The 27,839-nt window shown below is 36.7% G+C and overlaps 1 protein-coding gene across 1 annotated transcript; it reads left to right on the forward strand.

Annotated features, from left to right (window-relative positions):
* Positions 1–1,385: 1,385 nt before the first annotated feature.
* On the forward strand, positions 1,386–27,839 carry LOC150077212 (carcinine transporter-like). Its single transcript, XM_090386108.1, has 10 exons — positions 1,386–1,980; positions 2,962–3,065; positions 10,251–10,405; positions 12,023–12,191; positions 13,789–13,915; positions 19,765–19,877; positions 21,113–21,327; positions 21,699–21,880; positions 22,101–22,264; positions 27,033–27,839. The coding sequence occupies exons 1-10, from the start codon at positions 1,576–1,578 to the stop codon at positions 27,094–27,096; spliced, it is 1,698 nt and encodes a 565-aa protein (XP_090242234.1). The 5' UTR covers positions 1,386–1,575; the 3' UTR covers positions 27,097–27,839.

Genomic DNA, 27,839 nt, shown 5'->3' on the forward strand with positions numbered 1-27,839 from the left:
CTCCAAGCCAGTCACACAAATAGTAGGGGCGTCCCGCAATGGAAGGGGGGGGGGTCTTCTTGGCGTTCCTTTCTGCACAGACACTTGAGTTCTTCCTGGTGTCATATCGGAATTGCACCTTATACATAGACGAAGTAAAAGCATTCATTGTCAACAATTATCAACAGTGTGGCCTAACACTCAAATTACCGCAAACTAACAAATCAGAAATTTCGAGAAATGCCTCGATTTCATAGGCCCGGAGCTTAATCCTCACAAAAATAACTGGAATTAACTGTAACTAGAAAGCAAACGAAAAACAACATGAATCTTAAAATTAATGATCAAGCAGTCGAAGTTTCCACTCGCGCTGATTTAGGAGTCACGCGATTAAAAAAACTTCCTTGCAATATTTCGCTAATGTGAAAGTCAAAACTTATGGAGCGATTAGAGAGGAGCTAAGTGGCGTCAGAGACACCAAATCCAAAATCCATTACATCAAAGTTGTCTTCTGCCAATCTCACCCCGTCTATGCAGTAATAATTTGGTCCCACTTTTCAACTAAATTTTACGGAATCGAATACTGGATCCTGAGATGATAATAACAACCTCAACGGTCTTTTATGAGGTTTCTTCCAGTTGCAGATTAGGTAAGGAAAACGTGGGAAGATGCAAGTTACCATAAACTAAGTTATTACACGTGGTTGTCTACGTATTTGTTCATTCAATGGTCAATAACCAGGAAGCATTACGACTCTAACCTAATGCTAGAAATGAAATCCAAACTGTTTTTTTTTTTTTTTTTCCTTCTTTGCTAATAGTAGACAATGAGTAACTCTCATTTGTTGTTAGGGGAAAAAAATAATTAGAGAATAAATTTGGAAAATCAATCACTAATGCTTTCTGTTATTTTATGAATATTACAAAAAAGTTCTTAATATTTTTCTCATATCAGTAAATAATTTTAAATAATATTATAGAAAAAGAATTTTATAAATTTGCAAAATTCTGAATGGGAATAAATGATTTGTTCATAATTTAATGAGGAGAAAGAGAGGGTGAGTTAGAGATTGAGATATAGAATAACCGATCTCTACAGAACTGATCGAAACCATTTTGGAGATGGCGTGAGCTTTGCCTCGCTGCTTACTGTCTTCTGCTCACTTTATTTAGGAAGCTGGTTGGGTGCCAGGCAGTTCGCAACTAACCAGCCTTCTAGTCCGCCGTTTGCTTCCATCGATGTCAGGGTTACTCTCTCCCTCTTTCTCTTCATGGGTCGTTCGATAAGCGAAGCGATCTTCGCTGCGCACGTGTATGACGATAATGAGAAGCGCTGTGACGTCAACGTTCGCCATAGCACGTGAATGTGTGTACGCTACTTAATCTCTATAAAATGGAGGTTTGTAGTATTTTTGGTGAAGTCGCAAGAAAGTTGCAGACAGTGTGGTTCCTACAGGATCTTGTAGCTCGATGCCGTTGTGTGAGAGTGTGTGCATACGTGAGTGCATGTTCTGTCTCTGACTCACTTGTGAATCCTTTTAGCAGGTGGCGAAGAGTGGATTTTCCGAAGCACGTCCTGTTATTGAAGCTCTGAACATGGATTTTGAAGAAATACTGGTAGAAGCAGGAGACTACGGGACTTACCAGAAGTCTCTGGTCTGGTATTTCATGATTCCAACAACTTTTATGAGCGCTCTTTATGTGATGAATGTGATTTTCATGGTTGCAGTCCCAGATCACTGGTGTCAGGTGCCACAGTTTGCTACAACCAATCTAACGTTATATGAACAGAAGATGCTCAGCATCCCACAGGTGTTTATGCACGGAGAAGAAAGGTACAGCAAGTGCCATATGTACGACATAGACTATACGCAAATGCTTCTGAATACATCCGGAAATAATGGAGAGCTCCCGTCACCTCATCCGGACTGGCCAACAAAAGCTTGCTCCGATGGTTGGATGTATGATAGCTCCATCTACTGGTCAACAGCTGCATCACAGGTAAAGAAAATTTTCTCTCTCTCTCTCTCTCTAAAATTAAAAATTATCTGGAAAATTTTCCCAAAATATAACTATCAAAAGTTTAAACTAAAATGTTTAAAATCAAATTAATGCACAGCAACTTTTTCACTCTGTTCATTTATTTTAAAATACAGTGTCAAGATATTCTAATATAGCTAATACGATAAGAGATTCTCTCTTCTGGAGCTTTGAGTATGATTTATTTTCATATACTGTACATTGTTTAATGATGTAGATACAAAGATAAGCTTGAATTGAAAATAAAAATTATTATATTAAAAATGAAAATATTATTATACCTTTTTGAGTTTAAGTTCTTGGAGATATTATTTATGCTTTTGTTCATAAATCGGAAAAGTGAATAAACCGTTAATGTGGAACTCTTTTGAAATTATGATCATGTCCCCTTTTCGAACCGTTGCCCACCAATTTTTTGGAGATATATCCTGTTCTGTACCTTTGCCAAAAAAAAAAGGAAAACAAAAGTGAATTAATCGTTATTGTGTATAATTTTTTAAATCGTATTATACGATAATGAACTGTTGATTATATTAAAAGTTGATATTAGCATATATGTTAATATCAACTTTTCTGCTTGTGAGCAAATCCCCACAATCATATAATATATCTGTGGCTTGGTCCTAAAAGGGCCAATGTCAATTTTTATGCATACTGTGTTTATAATATCATTGAGTTAGTATTTTGTTTACCTTTCGTATGCTAAAATGGCCAATGTCTAGCTCTCTTCTGTTACTACGAATGCCAGAAATTCGCTGTCAAATCAAAAATCAGGAGGGGTACAACAAAATAATAGCTCAATCATATTATAAACACAGTATGAATAAAAATTGACAATGTTTAATTTTTAACCTTTCTAGAATCGAGCCACAGAAATAATTATTTCTGAATAATTATTCTGAATTACTGCCATTTTTTGATTGCCAATTTATATCATTTTAGTGGGACTTGGTGTGTGACAGATCTGGGCTTCCTAGTCTGGTTTTAACTCTGGCGAATGTCGGCAGTGTAATTGGTACTTTTGTGTTCGGGATGATTTCTGACAAGTAAGTGATCTTTCAAATTCTTCAAAGGGGCCCGTCTCTTCGAAGAGAGTAGGGACAAGGCTCTTAATTTACACATCAAGAAATTTAGCAATTTTGAGAAAAGTATTTATAAAGTAAATTCTTAGAGAAAGCAGGGGATATTTAATAGAAGTGGCCCTGTCATACAAAGTCAAGAACTGTTTGAAAACTTAATTTTGTACGGCGAAATAAAAAACACATGCAAAGGAAACAGTTTAAAAGGGGGCGGGGACACTGGTAACTTATACATGTAAGAGTGATTTTTCATGTTTCCAGAATGCCTTCATACTATTTTCAAGGTCAGGGTTAAAAATTCTCTCAGCTGTCAACCGTCCATCAGTAAAGCTAGTAAATAAAATAAAGACCTGAAACACAAATCTGCCACGTGCTGGTCTGTAGCTATTTTTGTCCTGGCCTTCGCCTTGTCAAAGCCATCCCCCAGTGCTAGGGTAATATCAGAAGCCGATATTCTTCGAACTGCGCTCTCTCTAGCATGTCAAATGGTTCTGTCTTCGCTTATTACACTATTTAAAGCCTGCTATTTATTAATGATCTCTCTATTAACAAAAGAGCAAAAATCGATTCTAATCCCTAAGACTTGAACAAACTTATTGCTTATATCTTTTGATTTGAAGAATAAAATGTATAGTAGTACAAGCCCTTGTTGTACCACTTTAATACACCAGCCAGCGTTTATTCCAGGTCAGTTCACTCTTAGTACTACTGGGCTTCTCAATTATCTTATGCAGAGACTGAAAAACCATAAACTGAAATATTCTTGTTATGTGTGTGAAATAAACGTAGTTTACAGAGATTGGGAAATAGTTGTTGAATTGATTTGAAATGTGATTAATACTGAGCACAGTTTTACGCTTTTGATTTTTTTTTTTTCTTCCGAAATATGAATTTTGACGAGCTGAATCCAGATTTGAAGTCAGATAGTGGCTAGCACTGTTGGATTTAGCGAGAAATGCAGGTTATGCTTATAGAAATTTTTAATGAAACTGTAACAAATATTGCAATAATGAGCATCAAAATGAAGTCAATTTTTTTTTTGTTTGCTATTTTTTGTGATGATCAGGAGCCTCTCTGATCAATGTCCAGTAGTAGTCCGTCAGCATGCAGAGTTTTCACCTTCCTAGGTAATGTTTTTCAATGATAGCAATATCTTGATGAAAACGTTCACCGTATTCATCATTAACGCACTGAATTCAAATGGAAATGGCGGAAGTGCATTTTTTGGTAGGCGTGTAAAAATTCTCCATCAAGATTTTATCGTTGTCTGCTCTGTTGTTGCCCAAAAAAGGTTCAAACATTTTTGAAGGATTTCTAGAGCATTTAAGATTCTCAAAATGTTCATCTTTCATTAACTGTTTGATCTGTGGACCGACGAATACACGTTCTTTGCATAGAAACTTTAATTTAAACATTGAAAGCCATCTCCACTCCTGTCCATAACTTTTACGAAATTCTTCATTAAACCTAACTTTGTGTGAAGCGGTGGTAAAAATGTTTGTTCGCTTAGCTAGTGACTTATAGATAGCATTTTTCTATCCAAGTACAAGATTCATATGAGGAGGACCAAATATAAGTTTGGTAAAATCCCATGCGCGCGCGCGCGCAAGCACACACACACACACACCCACAAAATATTTTGTATAGCCAGATTGTAAACCTAAAAGGATCTCGGTAACTTTGAAATTTCCGCAGTTGCGCCACTTGTATTTATCTTATTGTACTTTTCTTAAGAGAAATTACATGTTCTCATAGGGTTCTTTCATGTGGACAGCATGACCGGTTGGTACAGATGGATATGTACTGTATTTCAGTTGTGGAATAGCACAGCTTCTAGACTTAATTTCGAATACCGTCCGTTCTTCTAGTTTATGTTCTCATCCAAGGGCATCAAACGGTCCATCAACATCATTACAATAGCAAAGTGAATCTTCCATAGAAAAATATGGAGAAAGCTCTTTGTGGAAATCCTTCAAAACGATACATATACGACAGATATATCTGTATATTTTTGCAGTAAGTTCCATTCCTTCAGCCTAGATCGCAGAAGCTCTGAGTGTGCCTTAGAGAGAGAGAGAGAGAGAGAGAGAGAGAGAGAGAGAGAGAGAGAGAGAGAGAGATTTAAATCGCACACAAGATCATTTATAAGTCAATTAACTTCGAGTTATGAGCAGTGTTGTAACTAGAAAAAAAGTGGCTCCCAATGCAAGGTTTAGTGTGGACCCCCTGAAAATATTTGTTTTGGTAAAAATAAATCCTTAAAAATTGACCTGGAAGCAGCAGCAATGAAAAAAAATTATTGTTCGTAGACATAGTAAATTTTATCATAAACATAACTAAAAAACTTACATTTTTACTCAATTAAATTCTTTTCTGTTTCGGACAGGAGGGCAGTGGGCCCCCCCTTTTGGTCGTGGGTCCCAATGCACTGCATTGGCACAGTTACGCCACTGGTTATAAGTCAATTAAATGAATTAAGCGATGAGGCTTATTTGGGTTTGGGCATTTGTACTCTGAATTCAGAGATCGTTTAAACTGTTTCCATTGGATTCATCTGTGGTTTCCTCTTCTAATGGCCAGGTTTCTGGAGGAACAGTTACAGGTAGTCACTGTAACGAACTGATCTAATGGCTTTTGGGATATTTGGGTACTTTTTTTTTTTTTTTTTTCTTTTCTTCCTTCAATTTGGGTATGCAAAAACAAGTCTTTGAAACGATTAGCTGGCTCCCTCCACGCCGCAGAAACAGCGAATAACAGTGGTATTTTAAGTTAATTTTTAACAAGTCTCTGAGATGAGAAACACAATTAGTGCAGAATATGAGGATCCACATCTTGTCCTGAGCATCTAATTTGCAGCCAAAATAAATTGAAATGTTTTCTTTAATTGGGGACGCTAGAGACTCTGAGATTTCTGTAAACATCCACACATAATAAAAGCTATCTGTTGAACTGACGCTGACGCGCGTTCAACTGCAACTGACACCAAAAACTATGAGCATAAGATTACTAATATGTAATACCTTAACTCACACACACTTATAATTCTGACTTACTTATCTGTCTAGAAGGATCGCTTTATACTCGTATATACGTCTGACATGCAAGGAGCAGGTGGGAGTAAAATAGCCCAGAAACTGACCAGTGCAACGAGGTCTAGAAAAACCTGGATTACAGAACTCAAGTCAGCATTCACAACTAATATGAACAGATAAACCAAAATCTAAGTATGTTAAAACTAAATATTAAATATCTTGAACCGAGAATACTAGGGAAAAAAAAAAAAAAAAAACGGGCTGCACATGCGAAATCAGCATTAAAAAAAAAATACACCAATTCCGCCATATTTATATTGAAATACAATTACGACTGTTTTGATGCATAAAAAACCGGGATTATAGGGTACCTCGGGTTATAAAAAATAATGAGATAAGTAATTACAAGAATTAAATTACATACGAATTTAAAAAAAAATCGAAAACGTCTTGAATGCAAGGCCATTATTGAAAATATTTCATTGTGTTGTCTTGTGGTAAACCTTTATTTTTATAAAGTAATTCATGGGTATGGCACAAAATGTTTTGACTTTTAATATGCGCAGAACTACAGATGACAATAGCAGAAGCCCCGAACGTTGCTTGGTGGCATGTTCAGACTGTTTCTCGTCTCTGTTTACTTCGTTAATAAGTAAACAAACTCGTTTAAAAGGCTTCTCTCACCTCGCATCACCCCTGGCCTGTTGCTATCGCCCTTTCACTGAAAGTAGGAACTTATTTATCTTGGCAGAATTGGATCACAGTGCTTGGAAGAAGTCAAGGTCTTTCTAGCGTCGGAAATAGATTCAGAGGAGAAAGCGAGGTGCCTTGTAGGAATGAGAATAATGAACTACCCGTCTTTCAGTTTCCTTTCGGTGATGCAATCTAGTGTTGAGATGGAGTGATGTTAACCCAGAAATAGGTCCTATTTTATTCATAGTTACTAGTGGATAACGTAATTTTTGTAAGAGATTACGGTCTTTTCTTTTTCCTTTATTCCACCTCCTTTTACTCTATATTCCTTTTTTTTTTTTTTTTTTTTTTTAAACTTGGTATTTCGTACTTTTCTTCACCATTGGATCTTGTAGGCATAGCTATATTACTCTATAAAGTTCGTTTATTAATATATTTTTAAAATCCAGTCTTTATATCCTCGTTACATATATGAGAATGCTTTAAGGAGAGGGAGGGAAAGAGAGAATACTGTTGGCTATTCTTGTGTCTGAAACGTCAATCAGTGTAGGAGGTACAAAACAGACAAATATCACTGTTGCCAACTGTGCAACTGCAATAACAGATCAGTTTCTTTATTAAGAACTTGTTGACCTCCTATGAACAATTACCACTGATTTTGCTCTATTTGAATCCAACTGCGTTTCTTCTGGTAGCACACAAACACAGATACTACGTCATTCAGAAATGCTGTTTACTAGTGCGAATCTGAAAGACTAGAGATATCAGCATCCCATCCACTGATAAAAGTTCTAATATACTTTCCATCTCGGTAAGCAGATCAGAATTCGAGTTTGTTTCCCACCTTTTAAGTTTTTCAACAGTATTTTAGGGTCTAAAGAATGTACAAGTAGCACAAAACTAAATAAATTAATTACGGCAGTGATATTTATTAAGATATCATTTCCGCTTTTATAATGTCTGTAATACTGTATATGAAAAAGGTTTGGACTATTTATATTAATTAAGACTAATGATGTTACTTATTAAATTTATTAGTTACTAAACACAAATTTATTCAGACAAGTTTTTCTTTCTCAAAGATGGCGATTACAATTAAAAGTACAGTAAAGATTTTAACGTGATGTTTGTCACGTTACACCTTTTGGCCAGTTGTAACATGGTCTGGAGTCTCGACCTAAACATAGTACGCATACAGTTATTTTGTCGAATATAAGATCATTCTTGTGCGTTTGCAAAGATAAGGAATAATCTTTTACTAATTAGTAAAAAATAAATTAGGATTTTATTAGCTAATTACTTAGTTTCACATAACCGGTTAACTTTAGGTTTTAATCAGTCAAATACAATAATAATAACCAGTCAATCCCTAACTGGATTAACACCGAATAAGTTTTACATTTCCTCCAAATGCGCTTCTAACAGTAATGCTGTTGTGCAGACAATGGCTACACTGAAAAAAATGCCCAGTTGCTCTTGAAATATAGAGCCTGATGCAGTTATGTAGATAGCAAAACTTCCTTTCCACCTTACGAAAGACTAACCGAAAATGGCACAGAAGTTTATTGAGACCGGAAGTGATTGTGGAAGAAAGGTTATGGTCGACTGAACAACAGTATCAGTGACACAAATGTGAAGTATATACTCCATACTCAGAGTTTTCAGCAAGAAAAATTTGTGCATTTCTATACATAGTTTTACATATAAGATTTAGGATGCATACAAAGTGTGCAGATGGCAGAACAGCTAATTATCCCAAGTTCTGTACTACAGTATACCCAAATGCAAGAACTTCACAGTGAGCATGCTGCCTCGTTTGGACGAAGGTGCAAGCATTCCTTCCAGGCACACTTTTCATGGAAGAAGCCACCTTTCATGTTCCGGGAAAAGTCAACATGCACAATATGCTGATATGAATATGGATTCCAAACATCCTCAAGCATATCATGAAATTCAATGCGATTCACGGTGTGGGCTATTTCATGATTGTGTCACTGGAATTGCAAATAAACCAACATTTCACTCTAGACAGATAGTACATCCACCATACTAGCTTCCATTACGCATGTAACTGCCTCAATTAAGCACAGATCAGATGTAAAAGGCCAATGCCCTGGTCCCCCTCATTCATTTAACACAACTTCCCTTTCTTTTTTTGGGATAAGTTAAACGCCGACTTCGAAGAAGTCAAAATTACAGATACGAATGACCTGAAATGTTGATCAGGGCTACAGATTGTGCTTTTGAAATAAAGTGGATAGACATCAAGTACAGGTTTCATATTCTTCATGCCATCATTTTCGACTTTCTCAGATTAAACTTAGGGTCACTGGAAGATAAAACTGTTACCTTCTTTTTGGAACGCCATTTATTTAAATACATTTGAGAGGGGAAAAAAATTTAAACAATTATATTTGTCTTATCTAAATTAAATAGTATTCACACATCTTTAAGAAATAAAATTGTTTTATAAACCACATTGGTAAAAAAACAAACTTCCCCCCCCATAATGGATAGATTCAACTGACATGATATCCGAGAGATGCCTGGCTTGTCGAGTTTAGTTCTCATAAACAGATATAAAAGTTGTTTCCAAAATATGTACAAAAATTCTGGAAAGTATTCTATGGTCCAAAATAAGAGGCATAAAAAGAATATAGCTGCTTAAATTTAAAAAAATGGCTGTGGAGTTTTGAATGGAAAAAAATGAATAAGAATAAACAGACACATACTCACTATGAAAAAAAAAAATACTGTTTGCTTACATTTATTTATTTTTTACCAATCAAAACTTCGTAGCCATTTTTAAAATTCAAACGGCCAGAGCTCCATAAACGTTCAGAACTAGACACATTCCTATTCCTATGTGATCCTTTTCCTTTTCCTAGCATACTTCCCAGAATTCGTTTTTGCATACACTTTTGAAACACTCTGCATACAGGGTACCAGTCTGTTCTTTTTAAACTAAACCCACTCTTCCGTTTAATCTAGAAAACTCTGCAGTTGTCAAATGACATTTTGGATAGGGAACTTAACTTGTGATCTTGGGAGGAAGAGATTTTAAACGTCAAAAACTTGTTTAGTTTAAGAAAAAAAAATACTAAAACTCAAAATCATTGTTTCAGAACTTGTGTTAAAGATCATAGAGGTACTTTCGAGCAGCCAACTGAAGACCCCTGCTTCAGGTGAAATGAATTGGCTGAGGATATTTCTGAACCTCAATTTGTTTACAAAAATAATTTTTAATTGTGCATATTCAGAGTTTTGAGATAGGTTTTTTTACCCCTTTTTTGAGAAAGCCTTCTATGTACACTTTAGTTGGTACATTCATAAATGTTTACTTTATATTAAAATAACTTTTTTTTTTTGGAGGGATGAGCAATTTTGAATTTAACGAATCTAATTAATGAACTGTACTATTTTATAGGTATGGTAGGAGGATGGCATTCTTTGTTAATATCGGCATGGCGTTGGTGTTTGGGACTCTCTCCGTGTTCTCTCCAACATTTACCGCTTTTGCTATTCTGAGGATGGTCACTGGAGCTACTTCGCCTTCAAACTTCCAGATGCCGTATATCATCAGTAAGTAAATATTGCTAAAGATCTCTCTATCTCTCCCTCCCTCTATATATATATATATATATATATACGGGTATTCAATGTAACCCCTTAAAGGTAATGTTTAAAGAGTTACATATGAAAAGAGGTATACGTTGATGAAATTGTTTCAGTGAATGCAAGATTAATAAATCAGGTATGACAGATGCACCGAAAAGCGTAAAGCAGCATTAAAGGATGCAAGAGTATATAACTTATATATATATCAATTATTATATATATCAATATATAATATTGAATTAAGTATGGATTAAGTATGGAAAAGTTACACAAAGTGCCAGGACTAGAAAGGTGAGGAATGTAGGAAAAGAAGTGGAGCAGATTTGTGAAAGAATATTAATATCCTAGAGGTTATGATGAATTAAGAAAATTATGGGCTGAATTGGAGAGCCAATATAAAGTGGGGGAACTGTAAAGTAAAATTAATACATCAAAATACTAATAAAATGAAAATAGTATATCTGTCATCAGATATGGGGGGGAAACATTATTAGTAAATGGTCTAATATAGATAATGCAAAAAATGCTTGATCGATGTCAGCTGAAATAAATATTAATACATGATCAGGTATTTGATCAGGGAACTACACCTAACCATGTATCATGAACTGCGTTTCTATACTTGTCCACGGTAGGAGAAGAAAAGTGAAAGGCCAAAAAGGAACGCGAAAATGAAATCAGCACTTTCTAATACAGTATGGAGAAGGTAGAAAATAAGTATCGAGTTGAGATAAAAATGATTAATATCAATACGTTTAATATTAATACAGTATGTAGAATTTAGTGTAGGATTTAATTTTGTATAGATAGGAAATCAATGTATTTTAAAAATAGCTTGTCCTTGTCCATACATGTATTAGAAAGTGCTAATTTCATTTTCGTTCCCTTTTCACTTTTCTTTTACTACTATGGACAAGTATAGAAACGCAGTTCCTGATACATGGTCAGGTGTAGTCCCCTGATCGTGTATCAATATTTATTTCAGCTGACATCAGATCAAGCATTTTTGCATTACCTATATTAGACCATTTACTAATAATATTTCCCCCATATCTGATGACATTTTATTACCATTAAATGAAAATTACCATTTTCATTTTATTAGTATTTTGATATATTAATTTTACTTTACTCCCACACTTTATATTGGCTTGGCAATCCAGCCTATAATTTTCTTAATTCATCATAACCTCTAGATATTAACATTTTTTCACATTTCATCACAAATCTACTACACTTCTTTTTCTACTTTCCTCACCCTTCTAGTTACTGGCACTTTGTGTAACTTTCACATCCATTTATCCATACTTGATTCTATATATATATATATATATATATATATATATATATATATATATATATATAGAGAGAGAGAGAGAGAGACTATTAATAATTATATATAAAAAAATTTAGATTTTTAAGTTTAAAGTAACACAATATAATATGGAAATATATTTTGTAGTGGAGTTCGTTTCCATTTGTCAGTTTTTTCTTTAACTTAATTATTATAATTTTGCTTTTATTTATATATATAAATTAGTGTGTCGCAGATTACAATATTCCTCCCTTGTTTAATTACAGCTGTGGAACAAGTGGGACTTAAAGCTCGATCTGTTTTAGTGTGCCTATCGTGGGTGTTGTGGACTTTGGGAAGCTGTTTCTTAGCTCTGGTTGCGTATATGACTCATCACTGGATTACCCTTGGACTTGTGAGCACGCTTCCTATTGCGTTGTTCTTCTGTTACTGGAAGTAAGTACGAGTCATGAATTTTAAGTGAATTACGAAATTAATGCACTAAGAATTATAATTCATGATGTCACTGTATTTACAAGCAATTAGTACAGTTTTTTTTTCACATAACAAAGGGGCTCCTAAGAACTCTTTCATTCTTTCAATATTTTAAAGTATACAGATCTCCGGTCCCCCGAACAACTAAAGGGTAATTTAGCACAACAGGCTTCAGTGTTGCGAAATAATCTCCTCTTTACTCTCGCTTTACTCATTCAAAAGAAATTTCGCTACTTGTAAAGCCTACTGTGAAGTCAGCGGCGGTCACACTGATCAAAAGGACGCAAAATGACCCACAAAGGTCAGTGCTCGTCAAGAGAAGTGGGTTATGGAAGGGCGCATTGTACAGCTTGTCCCATTTCTTCCCCTGGCGTCCTTACGACCAGTGCCACAATGCTGAAGATATTGTATACGTTAATTAATGTTTCGTGTTATAAACTTAAATTATTGCCTGCTAACCTTTCACTCCACCGACCCAATAATTGAGTGACATTTCCGGTTCAGTTACATTTTTAGCTTGAACTTTAAACTCATACTCTCCTCTGATCGACTAGGTACTTTCCTCTGATCGCATGTTTATTAGCACTCTTAGCAGCATACAAAAGAGACGAAGTTTGTATGTTTCAGTCAAATACTTTTATCACTGTTGTACGCCACACTTTTGTGCTGAAATGCTCAGTACACAGTGAGATCTACATTATTAATTAAATACCCGCATTTCTTCATCTTTTTAAAAAATGATTCCTGGACGTCATAGAATCTGCTAGACTACAAGCGCTGCTGGAAATGCTGCAACCTATACGCATCCCTCAGTATGTTAAGTGTAGATATCTAAAAATCAATGATGGACACCAGCTCGAGCTCGGCACTAAGTCAAGTGGTCAAAGTTTAAATACAAAGATAACTATCCCCCGTGGTTGAATACACGTGTTACCGAAGTATAGTAAATATCTTATAGTCCTATTCTGTAAATTCCTCTGACCGTTATGTGGCGTCAGAAAAACTTCCGCTCAGAGAAAGTATAAGAATGGATATGGACTCATATTCTACAGTTAATAGGCAGTCTTGGTCCGGTGGTTAGCTGCAAATATGCTAACTACCAAAGTCTGCCTAAAAGATTTAGCGAGTATGTCATTGAATGTAGAGTCCAAAATAGCTTACATCAACATAAAGATAAGATAATGTCACATGAAAGCACATTTTTATTTCTTTGAAAATGCAAACCTGAAGTTGCTATTCATGTATTATCCAATAACACAACATTTTTTTTTCATTTAAATACGGTTCGGGAACTTTTTTTTGATCGTATCACTGTTTTATTTCTGTATTGCAATGCAAACACTGTTGTTGACAGCTGGTAACCAGTAATACTCTGGGAAGTTGCTATTTAAATAAGATAGGAGGCGGAAATTGAGGTGTCTCAAAGATCCCCATAAGGATCATAGAGAGAGAGAGAGAGAGAGAGAGAGAGAGAGAGAGATACTTGTTGGAATGAGATTTGCACGTTTCATCAGGTGGCTCGCCCTTATTATTTTGACGCTCGTCTCTCTATTTATAGCACCCTTCCGTCTTCTCCGAGATTTCTGCTGTCTCAAGGCAAGTACCAAGACGCAGCCTTGGTTATAGAAGAAATATGTAAGAAGAACAAGAAGGAAGTACCTCGTGACCTCGTAGGAAAGTTAAAGGTAAGCATACGATGTATTTTTTTACTCAGCTTAACTGATCACCAGACTTTTTTTTTTTTTTTTTATGATAGTGTTGGACTGAGCCAGAGGTTCCCAACCTTTCTCGGTTCGTGGCGCCCTTAATGTCCAAGTAATTTTTTCACGGCACCCCTAGGCAAAAAGAAATACCTAACACAGTGGTTTTAGACCTTTTTAATATATACCTATATATAATAATTTTATTCTTTATATAGAGGTACTAAATAAAAGATCAATTATAGATCACCACAAAATTAAAAAGATACGGTACAATGGATATTGTACCGTACCCTTTATATTGTATCCTTTTTATAATGAAATAAATATATAAATTTCAAAATAATAATAACTTTAAGTAACTTAAACCCAAATTACACGGCACCCCAAGAATGTTGTTCCGGCACCCCGGTTGAAAACCACTGGTCACTGAGCCAATCAGCAACCTATTCTTATAATTAGGCTTAACTATTTGCTGCCTATGCAGATTGTCTAACGATAATGATGAGCTCATAAAATTTTCCTCTTTTAAAAGCTGCTGCTAATCCTTTTCAGTAAATACAGGAAGAAAAGAGATCGGTTTTCTTGCATTTAGAACAGTATTGCTGCCACAGTTAAATTTTAGTTAAAATAAATGCTTATTCGGGTTTTTCTGTCATTGAAAAACAAACACCCGCTGCCAACAAAAGCAACCGAAAAGCACAGCAGGCTGTAATGTGAGACAGTGAAGGAGTTTCCTGTCAGTGCATACAGAAACTGTTTCTTCATGGCAATGCTTTATTGAATTTATTATTTTTTTTTAAGTTTATTTCTTCCAACATTTATTGCATCATTAATCATTATTCAAAGATTATGCAACTGATACAGTTCAGTGGGAAAATTTCCTCACAATTTCAGTAGCGCTGTGAAGCGATTCCGAATTAATTTTGGTTCTTTAATTGAATAATAATTAAAATCTTCAGTAACACTGCTTTAATTAAGAGTTATGATACATAGTGGATGAGAGTGTCTACTGCGCTATGATAGTAACGCTATTAACAAATGTCTTACTCAGATATTTTTTGAATAGTTTATAAACTTAGAATACATTTTTTAACATACATAATTTAGTACAGTAACCTCTTCTCGCAGTCTGAATCATTTTAGCCCTAAATCCTATATGTATCAAACTACATCCAAATTGGCATCTCTCATATTGTGAAATTTATTCCCAACTGGGTTGTTAGCTATTACACCATTGAGATACTTACCTACTAACCGATGAGGGACCAAATAGCCTTGAAACAGCCGTCTGGGTGAGGGTACCCACTACGAATAAGTAATAGTAGTCTTCTCTACCGAGAAGTATTACTTATTCGAGATAAAATGAGACAGGCAACTCGTTATGAAGACATTCACAATCTGAGATGTGATGTAATGATGCCACTTCCCAACCCCGGTTAGTTTACGAGTGTATAGAAATGATGTTACGCACCAACCTTTTCGGGTGACACTCAAGTCAAGTGGACCTAATTTCGGCGAAGTCCGGACGGTCTGTGACAGCCGAATCCTCTGCTTGCACCTTCACGATGGTGGGACTGTTAGTAATCCTGGGTATAACCTCCATGCACAAGTACATGGTGGGTGACCACCCAAGTGTGAACCAAAGTAAGCAGGGTCGAGGTGTGGCGCCCACACCACATGGAGGAACGCCGCCCCTCTATGTTACCAGACAGTACTAGGTGGTAGATGACTCTCATCAACCGGTGCAATAGCACCACTTTGCTTATTGGAAGCTTGAAGTGGTGGAACCCATGTTTAGTCTCTAGAGCTAAGTTCCGGTCAACTCTTCCCTATCTCTTCCATCATGCAGTATGATTGATGACTTTTGAGGTTATGATGAACATCGTGGCGAGATCCAATCTTCCTTACATGTTGAGGGTACAGCTCTAAAACGGTGTTCGCAGGCCGGTTGCTAGTTAGTACACCGGACCGAACCTATTGGTAACTCTCTAGGAGGCTTCCGGATCAGCTAGTATATAAACTTGCTGCCTCTACTCTGCGAGATAGTGACTGGAGGGAGTCCGGGTAGTGTGTATGCGGGGGGCATTGTCGAGGCCACGTTATGTCAAAGAGCTGGGTATATTCTTACCATGTGTACGCCATATCCAAAAATTTCATTACTTCATACAGCATGTCCCACCCCCCCCCCACATTTTCTTACTATTGAATACACCATGAATTGTCAAACTAATAGGGCAAGCTTATCTGCGAAAAGATCTAAACCTCCCAAGCACTTCCTAATTCATTTCACAAATATACGTGGTCCCAATTCTAATCTCAACGATGTCCATTTCCACTTGCAGTCTGCCAAATCCCATGTACTTTTTCTGACAGAATCTCAGTTATCGGTTGATTCAACTACTGCTCATCTCAGATGCCCAAATTATTCGCTTTATGATTCCTTTCGCCTCAAAGGTGGTACTTTTTGCATATGTCTGTTCTGATATTCCCTGTCAGAGACTTGGCAATTTGGAATCTCCTCTCTTTGATCTTCTCTGGCTCAAAATCTCTTTACCTCATTGTGTCAAATTCATCTGTTGTCTGTACCGTTCTCCCAATTCCACTAATTACTTGGAGCTCTTTGACTTCCTCTCTTTGCAACTTGACTTTCTCCAGTCCAACTTTCCTAACAGTGAGCTAATTTTCTAATTTTCCTTGGTGATTTTAATGTTCGCAACTCCAGCTAGCTTCCGTTTCCTAGTCACACCGACCCAGCTGGTCGAGAAGCTGAGGCTTTGGCAATTACTAATGACCTTGCACAGATTGTTCATTTACCTACAAGAATACCGCACAATCCTAATCACACAGCCAATACGCTTGATCTTTTTCTCACAAACAACCCTTCTAAGTACACGATCGAAGTGAGAGGTCCTTTACGCACTTCAGATCACAACTTGGTGATTGTCTCTTCTCCAATGGAGACTTTATCTCATGGTTATTCCCAACCTCGTGTTGTTTGACATTACAAGAATGCAAAATGGGATGACCTGCGAGACTTCTTTTCTTCTTTTCCTTGGTCGGATTACTGTTTCAAAACTTTTGATGTCAACGTTTACTCAGATCGTGTCAGCGAAATTATTCTTGCAGGAATGGAATCCTTTATCCCACATTCCACTTTAAAATCGCGTCCTTTATCTACACCTTGGTTTTCCTATAAATGTGCTAATGCTGTTCAAGAGAAGAATGTTGCATATCGTAATTGGCTTGTTTCTAATTCTCCAGTTTCATTTTCTGCCTACACCAAAGCTCGCAACAATTGTAAAGCAGTTATTAATCAGTTCAAACTAGAGTTCGAACAGGCTAAGAGTAGAAAACTTGCTTCTTGCCCTAATGGTAGCCGAGCATTCTAGTCTCTTGCCAAAGATATTGGCAGCAACTTTTGCCCATCTCTGCTCCCACGTCTGTCCAAACCAGATGGTTCTGTTGTCACTTCAGCCAAGGATAAAGCTGACCTGCTAGCATCCCATTTTCTTCCAACTCATGTATCAATGATCTTGAAAAACACCTCCCACCATTCCCAACACGCTCCATTCAGTGCCTCAAAAGGATGTCAGAAGGATTTTGACGAATCTTGATGCTAAGAAAGCTCCAGGTCCTGATGGTATTTCTCCACTTGTTCTCAAAACCTGTGCTCCTGAACTTACTCCTATTCTTTGCGGCCTTTATGCACTTTCATATTCCAAAGGTGTTTTTCCTTCTGCTTGGAAATTTGCTTATATCCAGCCAGTTCCTAAAGAGGGTGACAAATCCCTGCCATCCAATTATCGTCCCATTGCAATTACGTCTACCCTTTCTAAAGTAATGGAGAAATCAATTAACCGCCGACTCTTAAACTACGTAGAAACCTTCTGTCTGATCAACGATCGCCAGTATGGATTCCGTCAGTGTCGATCCACTGATGATATTCTGGCTTGTGTTACCCATTTATGGACTAATTCAATGGAAAGGTTCGGGGAAACACAAGCAGTTGCTCTTGACATCTCAAAGGCTTTAGAACGTGTTTGGCATAAAGGTCTTCTAAACAAGGTTCCATCTTATGGTTTGCCAACTGGTTTTAGTAATTGGTTATCCAGTGTTCTCTCTGATCGCTCACTGAGTGTGATGGTAGATAGCTCTCTGTCTTCTAACTTCTCCACTAATGCCGGTGTCCCCTAAGGTGCAGTTCTTTCCCCCACTCTTTTCCTCTTGTATATTAATGACCTTCTTCCATTGACTGGTAATCCTATCCATAGTTTTGCCGATGATAGCACATTGCATTCCACTTTCCATTTTGAGAAACCTTGTCCTGCTCAATCAGCTTCAATTTCTCGAAAATCTGCTACCAAGTCCTTAAACGTCGATCTTCAGGTAATTCTCCACTTGGACAAAGACAACTTTGTTGATTTCAACCCTTCTAAAACTCAGTCTTGTCTTATATCTCGCAAAAAGGATTCTTCTGCTCCTATGCTTATCTTTAGTGACACTCCGATTTCTAGGCAAAATGATATATCTCTTTTGGGGAGGTACTTTTTTGCATATGTCTGTTCTGATATTCCCTGTCAGAGACTTGGCAATTTGGAATCTCCTCTCTTTGATCTTCTCTGGCTCAAAATCTCTCTACCTCATTGTGTGAAATTCATCTGTTGTCTGTACCGTTCTCCGAATTCCACTAATCACTTGGAGCTCTTTGACTTCCTCTCTCGGCGTTACTTTTCTTCCAAACAAAACAGCTGCTCACTCTGTATAAATCGCAAATCCGCCCTGCCATGGAATATTGTTCCCACATCTGGGGTGGTGCTCCCAAAACCTCTCTCAGGCTTCTTGATTCCATTCAGAAGAGGGCAGTTAGATTAATTAATGATTAATCTCTAACAGAGTCTCACCACTCGCTCTCTCATAGACGTACTGTTTCTGCTGCATGCCTCTTCTACAGATACTTCCATGGGCACTGTTCTTCTGAATTGGCTTCTATAATTCCCGCTGCCGACCGGGCTAGCCGAGTGGGTAAAGTACCTGCCCGGCAACCCAAAGGTCGCGGGTTCGATTCCCGCCTCGGGCTTGGATCACTGTACTGCAAAAACCTTTGGAGGTGCAATATGGCCACAGAAGCCGATGCGCCAACAACTACCAAATCAAAAAAAAAAAAAAAAAAAAAAATAATTCCCGCTCTCTCTTTCAAAACAGTCCGAACACGTGCCGCCTCCAGCCAACATCCATTTACTGTCCAACTTCAAACTCACAGAACCAACTTTTCATCTTCCTCATTTATTCATTCAACTGCCATTTTTCTGGAACAACCTTCCTTCATACGTATTTCCTGAAAATTACAGTCTGCAGAAGTTCAAGTCCAGTGTCAACAAATATCTTCTTTCGTCTTCTCAACCTCCAACCCAAGCATGGTACTAAGTACTATAGGTTCTAATACCTCTCGTGTTTGGCGTTTACATAAACAAAAAAAAAAAAAAAAAAAAAACCTATAAAATGACATTAAATGAGTTATGTAATTCTTTAATTAAATTAATTTTTACGGTTAAATAAATGAATAAATTGTAAAGTTGCCTCTGTAAACTGAATGTGTTCTAAGATTGCCTTAGTCTGTTGAGAGTAGTAATAAAATAGCATATTTGGAATACGGTGAAATGTCACTGGGGGTGGGAATTTAATTTTAAATACGAATAAGAATAAAAACGTGAGTTAACTATACATACACATATGTACATGTGTGGTTTTTGTTTTTTTTTTTATTTTGAAAGCTGTAGTTTGTTGAATGTATGACAATAGTCATTAAGGTCTTTTTCTGCATTTTTATTTAGAAAATCTGCAACAGCATGAATACGGAAGAAAATGATGATAGCCAACACTCCGTCATAGATCTACTGCGCTACCCCCAGCTAAGAAAGAAATTGTTCGTAGTCACATTGAACTGGTAAGGAACTTAAAAGGTTATTTCATTTGACTTTATACTTAGGAAAACGAAAAGCAATTAATAATTTAAAGATATAATAAAGATACCTGATAAGAAATCCATACTTCAAAATGTGAGGTGTGAATTCTTTAAAGAACTGAATAGGAAAACGAAGTAACTAGACGCACTGGGCCAACTCGTAGATCCAGAATTTTCGGGATCTTGAATCTAATCTGAAACTACTTGACCAGTAAAAAGGCGGCTATCAGGAATTCTGAATTACACACATTAGAGCCCAAAGCTGTAATCTATTATATTATCAAAACTATTCTTGCATATATATTTATTCACGATACTGGCCTCGAGTTGATGATATTAACCAAGATTTAATGAGTTAATTTTTAAATATGAAATCAAGTAATTGATGAGGTTACACAAAGTACTAACTGATACTGTAAATCATGACATTAAAGCACAACGATAACAACCTGTAACAGGATATAATATCCTGTAATGCATAAAGGAGTTTCATTGCGCGTTTTTATAATTTCGGTTAGGCGTGGTCAAATCCAGATGCAGGCGTTTTTCTTTTTTTACTAATCATTCTTTGATTCTTCTGACGGAAAAAAATTGAACGAAGTGATATACAGTGTATATAATAGATAGATATAAATAAAAAAGCATTTCACTGGGAAAGAAGGGTATTTACTGATTAAACCAACCGCCGAGATCCTGATGAATTGCAAATTTCACAGACAAGTCGATCATAATCTGGCACACTTCCGGATAAAATAAAATGGCTACTTTGCATTTGTATTATAGAAGTATAATATATATTCAATCATGTAATAACTCTTAACTTTTATAACATGCATTTTCAAATATCTTTGAATACTATTATTATCATCATCATCATTAGCCATATGGTGCAAGGAAGCCTGAGGAAATTTCAGAGTTACCCTGAGAGAGAGAGAGGTAAAAGGGAATCACAAGGAAGAGAAGAATGTTGATATCCAGCTCAGGACCCTGAGCTGGATATCATCATACTCACAAAATGTGAGCCCCTGAGGTTACAGTAGACTTTTCAAAACATTTATTACCAAATTAAATCATCACAATGTTAAACCGGGCAGAACGTCAGGGTTAGGTCACCTTATTTGAATATATAGTTCATTAGCATATGTATAGTACATTTCATATAATTTAGGATGCGGAACAAGACGTTCAATTTTTATTTATTTTTTTCTCCTGTACAGGACTGCTATTGCTGTCACCTACTTTGGACTCATGATCAACGCCACCAACTTAGGAGATAACGATTTTCTCAACTACTTTTTCCTGTCAATTATCGAACTCCCGTCTTTTCCGATTGGTTGGTACGTGATGGACCATCTCGGACGCCGATGGGCCAACACGTGTTTTGTCATGCTGGCCGGTATTTCGTGTCTGGTTCCAGCCTTTCTCCCTCCAGGTGAGTAGAAAATCATATAAAATTTATTTAGAAAATCTGCCACCACATAAAAACAGTGATGAAATAACACTCCGTCACTGATCTACTGCGCTATAATAGTAACGCTATTAACAAAATAATGTCTTAATCGGACATTTTGTGAATACTGCAGTTTATAAACTTGGATACATCATTTAGTGCAGTCTTTTTTGCAATTGCATGGGTTAATTTTTTTTTTCTGAGTAGTGCACTCCCCGCTATAATAATACTGCCACACATAACATCGCTACGCTTCAAGAACATTTATTAATTCGCGTTATGTCGAAAGCATAATTGTAAAAGTATCAATAATCGACACCAGATGTCTCTTTTTTTTTTTTTTTTTTTTTCAGAAATGACAGTGATGACCATAGTTGCTTCTCTGATTGGAAAATTCGGTTCGGCCGCTGCTTTTATGGTGGTCTATCAGCAAGCAGCGGAGTTATACCCCACTCCAGTGAGAGCACTTGGAATGAGTATAGGGTCCACAGTGTCCTCCCTTGCTATCATATGCATGCCCTACGTGATTTATCTGGTAAGTACATGCTGTCTATTTTGACTTTGACTAGAAAAATGGAGAATTTTAACTGAATTAATTCGTTATAGTAGCACCTAACTGACTAACTTTTTCTGAACATTTAATTTTGAACTATCTCTGATAACCAATCAGAATTGTGCAATATTTTCTTATTTCTGTTGTCCACTCTTTTCTCTTCCCTATTGAGCCTATGCTAATGTCATGTATTATATTTCAGGGTGTCTACAACCGAACTATTCCATTCCTCATTATTGGAGGTATCTGTGTCACTGCTGGGCTTGTGGCGCCATTAGTACCTGAAACGCTGAATGAACGTTTACCGCAGACCATCCAAGATTCTGAAGAGTTTGGAGTAACACAGACATTTTTCCCCTGTTGTAGGTAGGTATCTGACAGTCGAAATACACACTTATATGTATATATATAATTTATCATTATCTTTAATTGCTTAATTAATGGTCTCATTAAATATTTCTTAACAGTCTATAAACAAATCTTAATTCCAAAGTATTTTATGAAATTTATTTAAAATTTTCTACCATTTCATTTAACTAATCTAGTTTCCTCCTAGACGAAACTAGGAGAAAACTAGATTTTCTGCGACTGCATCCATATCATATTGTAGAGGCACCTTCACCACGCTTTAAATAAAAAGCACTCCACCAGTGGAAGAGTATATGCGATTTATTTAAAATGTGTCATTATCAGACCGCAATTTTGGAAGTAAAAATAACTCCAGACCTCGAGGGGGAAAAAAAGACCTCTGACAGACAGTGGACGAAAGCAAACAGTTTGAAGATAGAAAAAAGACGGAAGGATAAATGAAGAAATGCAGCGTTAAATAGAAGAAGCCAAACTCTATCATCTCAGTTTGTAGCTAAAGTGACAGGTTTACTACCACGATTTTAATTTCAGGATAAAAAAACAAACTGCAACGTGCAAAAGCAAACAATTTGAGAAGGAAAGAGGAGATAGATACGAGACGAGAAAACGCACCATGACACAGAAAAAAAAAATAAAACTCTAGCAATCCAGTTTGTCTCCAAAGTTAGAAGTCTGTTATCATGGTTTCAACATTTTTTCTTTTAAGTTAATATGACCGAACCCCACTTTGGCTCCAAATTTATGAGTCTACCCAGACCTGGATATCAATTCTGTCTGAAATCTCAAGTAGGTACCAAACCTACTTGCCCACCGATGAGAGGTTGTCAGTGAAGACCTGACATCCGGAGCTAAGACAAACAAATAGTAGGAAGGCAAAAACGTAAACAAGTGCATTATATGCCCAACAATTTACAATGGCGTATGAGATGTAAAAGTTATTTATTGTATATAGATAATGTCCTAGTATTGATCTGGATGATTTTTGCTCTTTAAATTTCTGGGGGAAGCTGTAGGCATTAAATTTTATATAATTTCAAAGCATGTATTAATTAAGACTTAAAGCCTCACGTCTGTACGTAGTTGTGATTAAGTTAGGTTTACTACGAATTCATTGATCTCTTATTGTCGAGGCACCTTCACCACGACTTTTCTCCGGTATTGTACTACTAACTTTAAATAAAAAGCACTGCTCCAGTGGAGTTCCCGCGGTAGCACAGTTGGTAGAATCACCGTGTCCTCCCTACACTTGACGGAAAACACCAGAGTTCGAATCCTGTCAATAAAACGAGGAATTATGGACCTGTTGTTTTACAGAGTGACCTAGTTAGTTGGTCTCAGGCAAAGATAGCATGGGTTTCTTTTTTTTTTTTTTTTTTTTCTCCCCCCGAAGCTGTTGTTGTTGGGTTTTAGTTGCTGATCCGGCTAAAACTCAACAACAGCCCCAGTGCCGAAGTATGTTGCTAATTATTAAAAATACTTGGTATTACTCAAACCGTGATTTCGATCCTGGCTGGGCTTTCGTCGGTGGATGAGTAAGTACCGCATAGTGAAGACCTTGAAGACTCAGGTCTCGATGCATTCGTAGCAAACCTAGTTTGTTCACAGTTATGTACAAACTGTGAACTTGATTTTCCCCTAACATATACTATATAATGTTATGTGGTTGTCGTGGCTTGAGACTTTTGTCCTAAATATTTATTTGATGGATATTTCTCATCATTGGGTACAGGTTGTTCAAAAGTGCAATTACCTATCTGCACGTTCCGAATCCCCTTCCTGTCCTCCCCATAAAAATGAAATGTGCTAACCGTGTGATGGTACCAACTGCATCATGGGCAGTTTATTTCAGCTCCTCATCTATGCGGTCTTTGGGGCACTTTCTATTTAATGAACTTCGATAAAACATTATCACATATCTGGGCTTTAGAGCAATCGGTGACGAGGGGATGGTAAAATTTCCGAGTAATCGCCAATCTACTTTTCTCTAAATACGATATTAAGATATTGACGACCATCCAACCGGCTTTGTCTAACAGTGCAGTGTATGACCAGATCAATCATAACATTATGGAGCTATTAATATACTTAGAAAAATTAATATACTTAGAAAAATCCACAGAAGACTGTAAAGATGGTGTACGCTCTCAAAATAATCACCTACACTCGTACATCCAGAACTAAATGGCACACCTATCCCAATTGTCACAACTCATAGAGATCTGGGAATAATATCTGACACCAAACTTACGTTCACGGCCCATGTTGACAGGCTTGTAAAGAGATGAAACTGTCTATGTTGGATAACCAAACAACACCTTTTGCACGTAAAACAAACTGCGACAATCGCAAGATATATAAGATATACAACCCATATTAGGAGTATATATGTGACTGAATTCTGGCTCTTGAAGTGGGCCAATAGTAAACACCATCTCCTCAATCAGATAAGGACCACGCAGTTTGCTGAACAGCTGAAAATACAGCGTTTACCAGACATTATTGCCTGTAAACGACTGATAATCACAATCAAGATGATGACTGGAGTGATAACATCACCGTGCTTCTGGCAGCTTTGTGAGTGGCACATCCCGCTATCTGGCCTAAGAGGCACCAAATCACCTGAGGATGAAAGCGAATAGGCTGAAAATGACCGATAGGTTCATACCAGCCAAGTCGTTGGAATCAATCCACAACTTGTCTCAAATTGGAATTGACCTTGCAAGGCTAATAGAAGATCCGAAGTACAAGAAACAAACCGCGATGTGGCTCGCTCAGGCTACTGTCGCCTAACAGTTTTGCGCGTTCTGGAATCACTGTGACTCAATGCTGTGCTTATGTGAACATGCGTACACGTATACATACTGTATTCAGTGGTGGTGTTGTTATTCCTTTATATTGCATTATATGTAAATCCCCTGGCATATACTGCCGTGAAGGGAATTTGTCTCTCACCACTTATGTATCTTGGTAGGACAAATAAAGATTTCGTTATTTGTTTATTGCTCCAAAAATTCCCCCATACTGATGGAAAAATGAGCCGTTTCCCATCTTGTTAACATCCACGTGATCAAGTGGATCTAATATATTAATATTATTAATCTCAACCAAACATCGTACTGAAATAAGTTGTTTGGTTGAGAGGACAAAAATGTAAAGTGTGTTTAGAGTCAAACGGCACCAAGGGTTCCTCCCATCTCCGCATAGTTTACATTGTCGTGTGATGCAGTTCGCTGTAAAGGCCAGAGATTTAAAAGTGTGTGGATCTTGTGGTGAGTTGAGAGGACAGTTAGAGAAAGACAGAAGGAACAAGATAGATGTGGCGGGCATTGCAACCCATATCACAAACTGTGGTGGGCTGCGTCTCAGAGACTCGCAGAAGTTCTGTCTCCAAAAACAAACATTCTTATTTCTACGCTACGGTAAACTGCACGTTCGTCGGAGAATAATTTTTTAAGTGGCAGTTTAAGAGATTCTCAAAAATTGTTGGAAAAAACTTCCAGAAACGTTGACAGGTGTCATATTGTTTCTACATTGCTTAATTCATTATACAATGAACGTCTATATAACTTGGGGTTTTTAACTCTAACTCACAACTTTAATGTGCTTTCATATTGAAATAGTTTGCTGATGTGCTCTCTCATTGTGTACAAGGAGACACCATGTTCCTCTGACCGTTTCAGAAGTGATTTCTTCGGTGAAAGATCTACAGATGCACTTACGCCTGTCTATTATTCTTCTCTTGTTGACAGTCGGTACTGTTGACATTCTTCGCGGCCGTAAACTGGACCACTTTCAAACAACTTATTTCCCCAGGCGAAATACTGCATAGTTCTTTATTTGTATGAAGGTTGCGTATGCAACCACCTACCGTTAGGTGGTTGCATACGCAACCTTCTTGGGTGCTTGGAATGGACGTCGGAACGCCTTTCCGGTTCGGTAATGTTAGATGTGTTTACTGCCCTCTGCATGTATTGTCCTAACGAGTGTTCTGTTTCTTAAAATTTTCGATTTCGAGCCCTGAACGAAAACAATTAACATCTAGATTTGTCATAAATTAATTTTTGATGACAGTCACAGGACTTTCCGAACATTCTGTACAAGTACACACAAAAAAAAAAAACTTATGTACTGTTCAAGTACATAAGTTTTGTGGAAGTGTACAGCAATAATCCGTGCATGCACCAATAGAGTAACTTTATATAACATTACGTATTTGAATTTAAAGTAATATAAAGTAAATTTTAAATTCTTCCAATAGATGGCACTACAATACTTTCAGCATAAAATCAGATTGCAAAAAAAGAGTAATTAAATACTGTAGTATCAAAACGGAGAGGAAAAGCAAAATGTATAATTACTATAGAGATAAAAATATTATTAATATTTTATGTATAATTACTATAGAGATAAAAATATTATTAATATTTTAAATTCCTTTTAAGTTTTTTTTATTTCATCATGAAAATACTCTAGTATTACTATACTGTATATTACTTATATATACTATTTTTTACACTATATTCAAAAAATTAAATATGCCATCTTGATTTCATTTTGCATTTTCACAACAATACGCCATTTACGCTTGCCGAGTGCTTCACTGTTGTGAAATGTGACATATTTCTTTACGAGATCTCGTGTAACATGCGTATTTTATCTCATTATTACGCCCTGTTAACACATGCGCGCGTTTATTTATTTTTTACACTATCTCTTTCAATTGTCTTGAAATATCATCAAAACTTCCTATGTTTTATTCCCACAGACGGAACAAAGAAGGGGAGAATAAGGTGAGGCAAGACGTTGTCGACCAAATACCACCAGTGTAGGCGAATATTAAACCCACCAATAGGAACGCCATTTTTCAACGAGACAAGCCACCGCTGTACCATTATCATAAAAGGATATATCGTCACCTACTTTGATAGGATGAATGGACTTTCTCCGAGCAACGAACAGGAGAGTTGAATCCCAGCGTCGATAGTATCTGATCTAGTGTATCACTATACTCAATCATCATTGGAGTGAACTCGTCAGTTTATTTGATTCTGTAAGGTAAACAATGCTTTTCGCTAAGCATTGTTCAGAGTTCGTGAGTTGCTATTGCATAAACTCTTCTGGGAATGGCTCACAGGAATAAACAAATGCATGCACAAGTGGAGGAAGCTCGATGGTGATTTAAATTTCATTATTTTACAGGTTAACCCAGTTAGTTTTATAGTTGAGTTAACCTGGTTTCTCAGTCCCTTATGTAACTGAGAATAAACGTTGTTGTATTCTGCGGCGTTATTTTCCTGTTACATAAGTCCATTAAGATGCTCAACCGCTTGTTTTTTCAATGTTTGCCGATTCTAAGACTTTAACAAAAGGAAAAATTCCACCGAGGCAGAAAGAAATCATTATTAATAGATAATGCCTGCGTATAATTAGCTTGATTGCTTTATATCTATACAGAAAAGAGTTGCAGGCACCAAAAATATATCTATTAAGCAGCTTCTACTGAAGAACTATTGTTTTATCTCTCTGTTTAATACCATATTAGGTGATGTGTGATGCAAACTGGAATTTGCAT

This window comes from Mastigoproctus giganteus, chromosome 12, assembly GCF_048544385.1.
Source record: "Mastigoproctus giganteus isolate SK-2022 chromosome 12, ASM4854438v1, whole genome shotgun sequence".
NCBI classification, from domain to species: Eukaryota; Metazoa; Arthropoda; class Arachnida; order Uropygi; family Thelyphonidae; genus Mastigoproctus; species Mastigoproctus giganteus.

What these genes read in the sequence shown, in the direction of transcription:
- LOC150077212 (XM_090386108.1), top strand. Translation starts at nt 1,576, where the DNA reads ATGGATTTTGAAGAAATACTGGTAGAAGCAGGAGACTACGGGACTTAC. An exon ending in TTGTTCTTCTGTTACTGGAA is followed by an intron (nt 12,192 to 13,788) that starts GTAAGTACGAGT and finishes CTCTATTTATAG; the next exon opens with CACCCTTCCGTCTTCTCCGA. An exon ending in TTCGTAGTCACATTGAACTG is followed by an intron (nt 19,878 to 21,112) that starts GTAAGGAACTTA and finishes TCTCCTGTACAG; the next exon opens with GACTGCTATTGCTGTCACCT.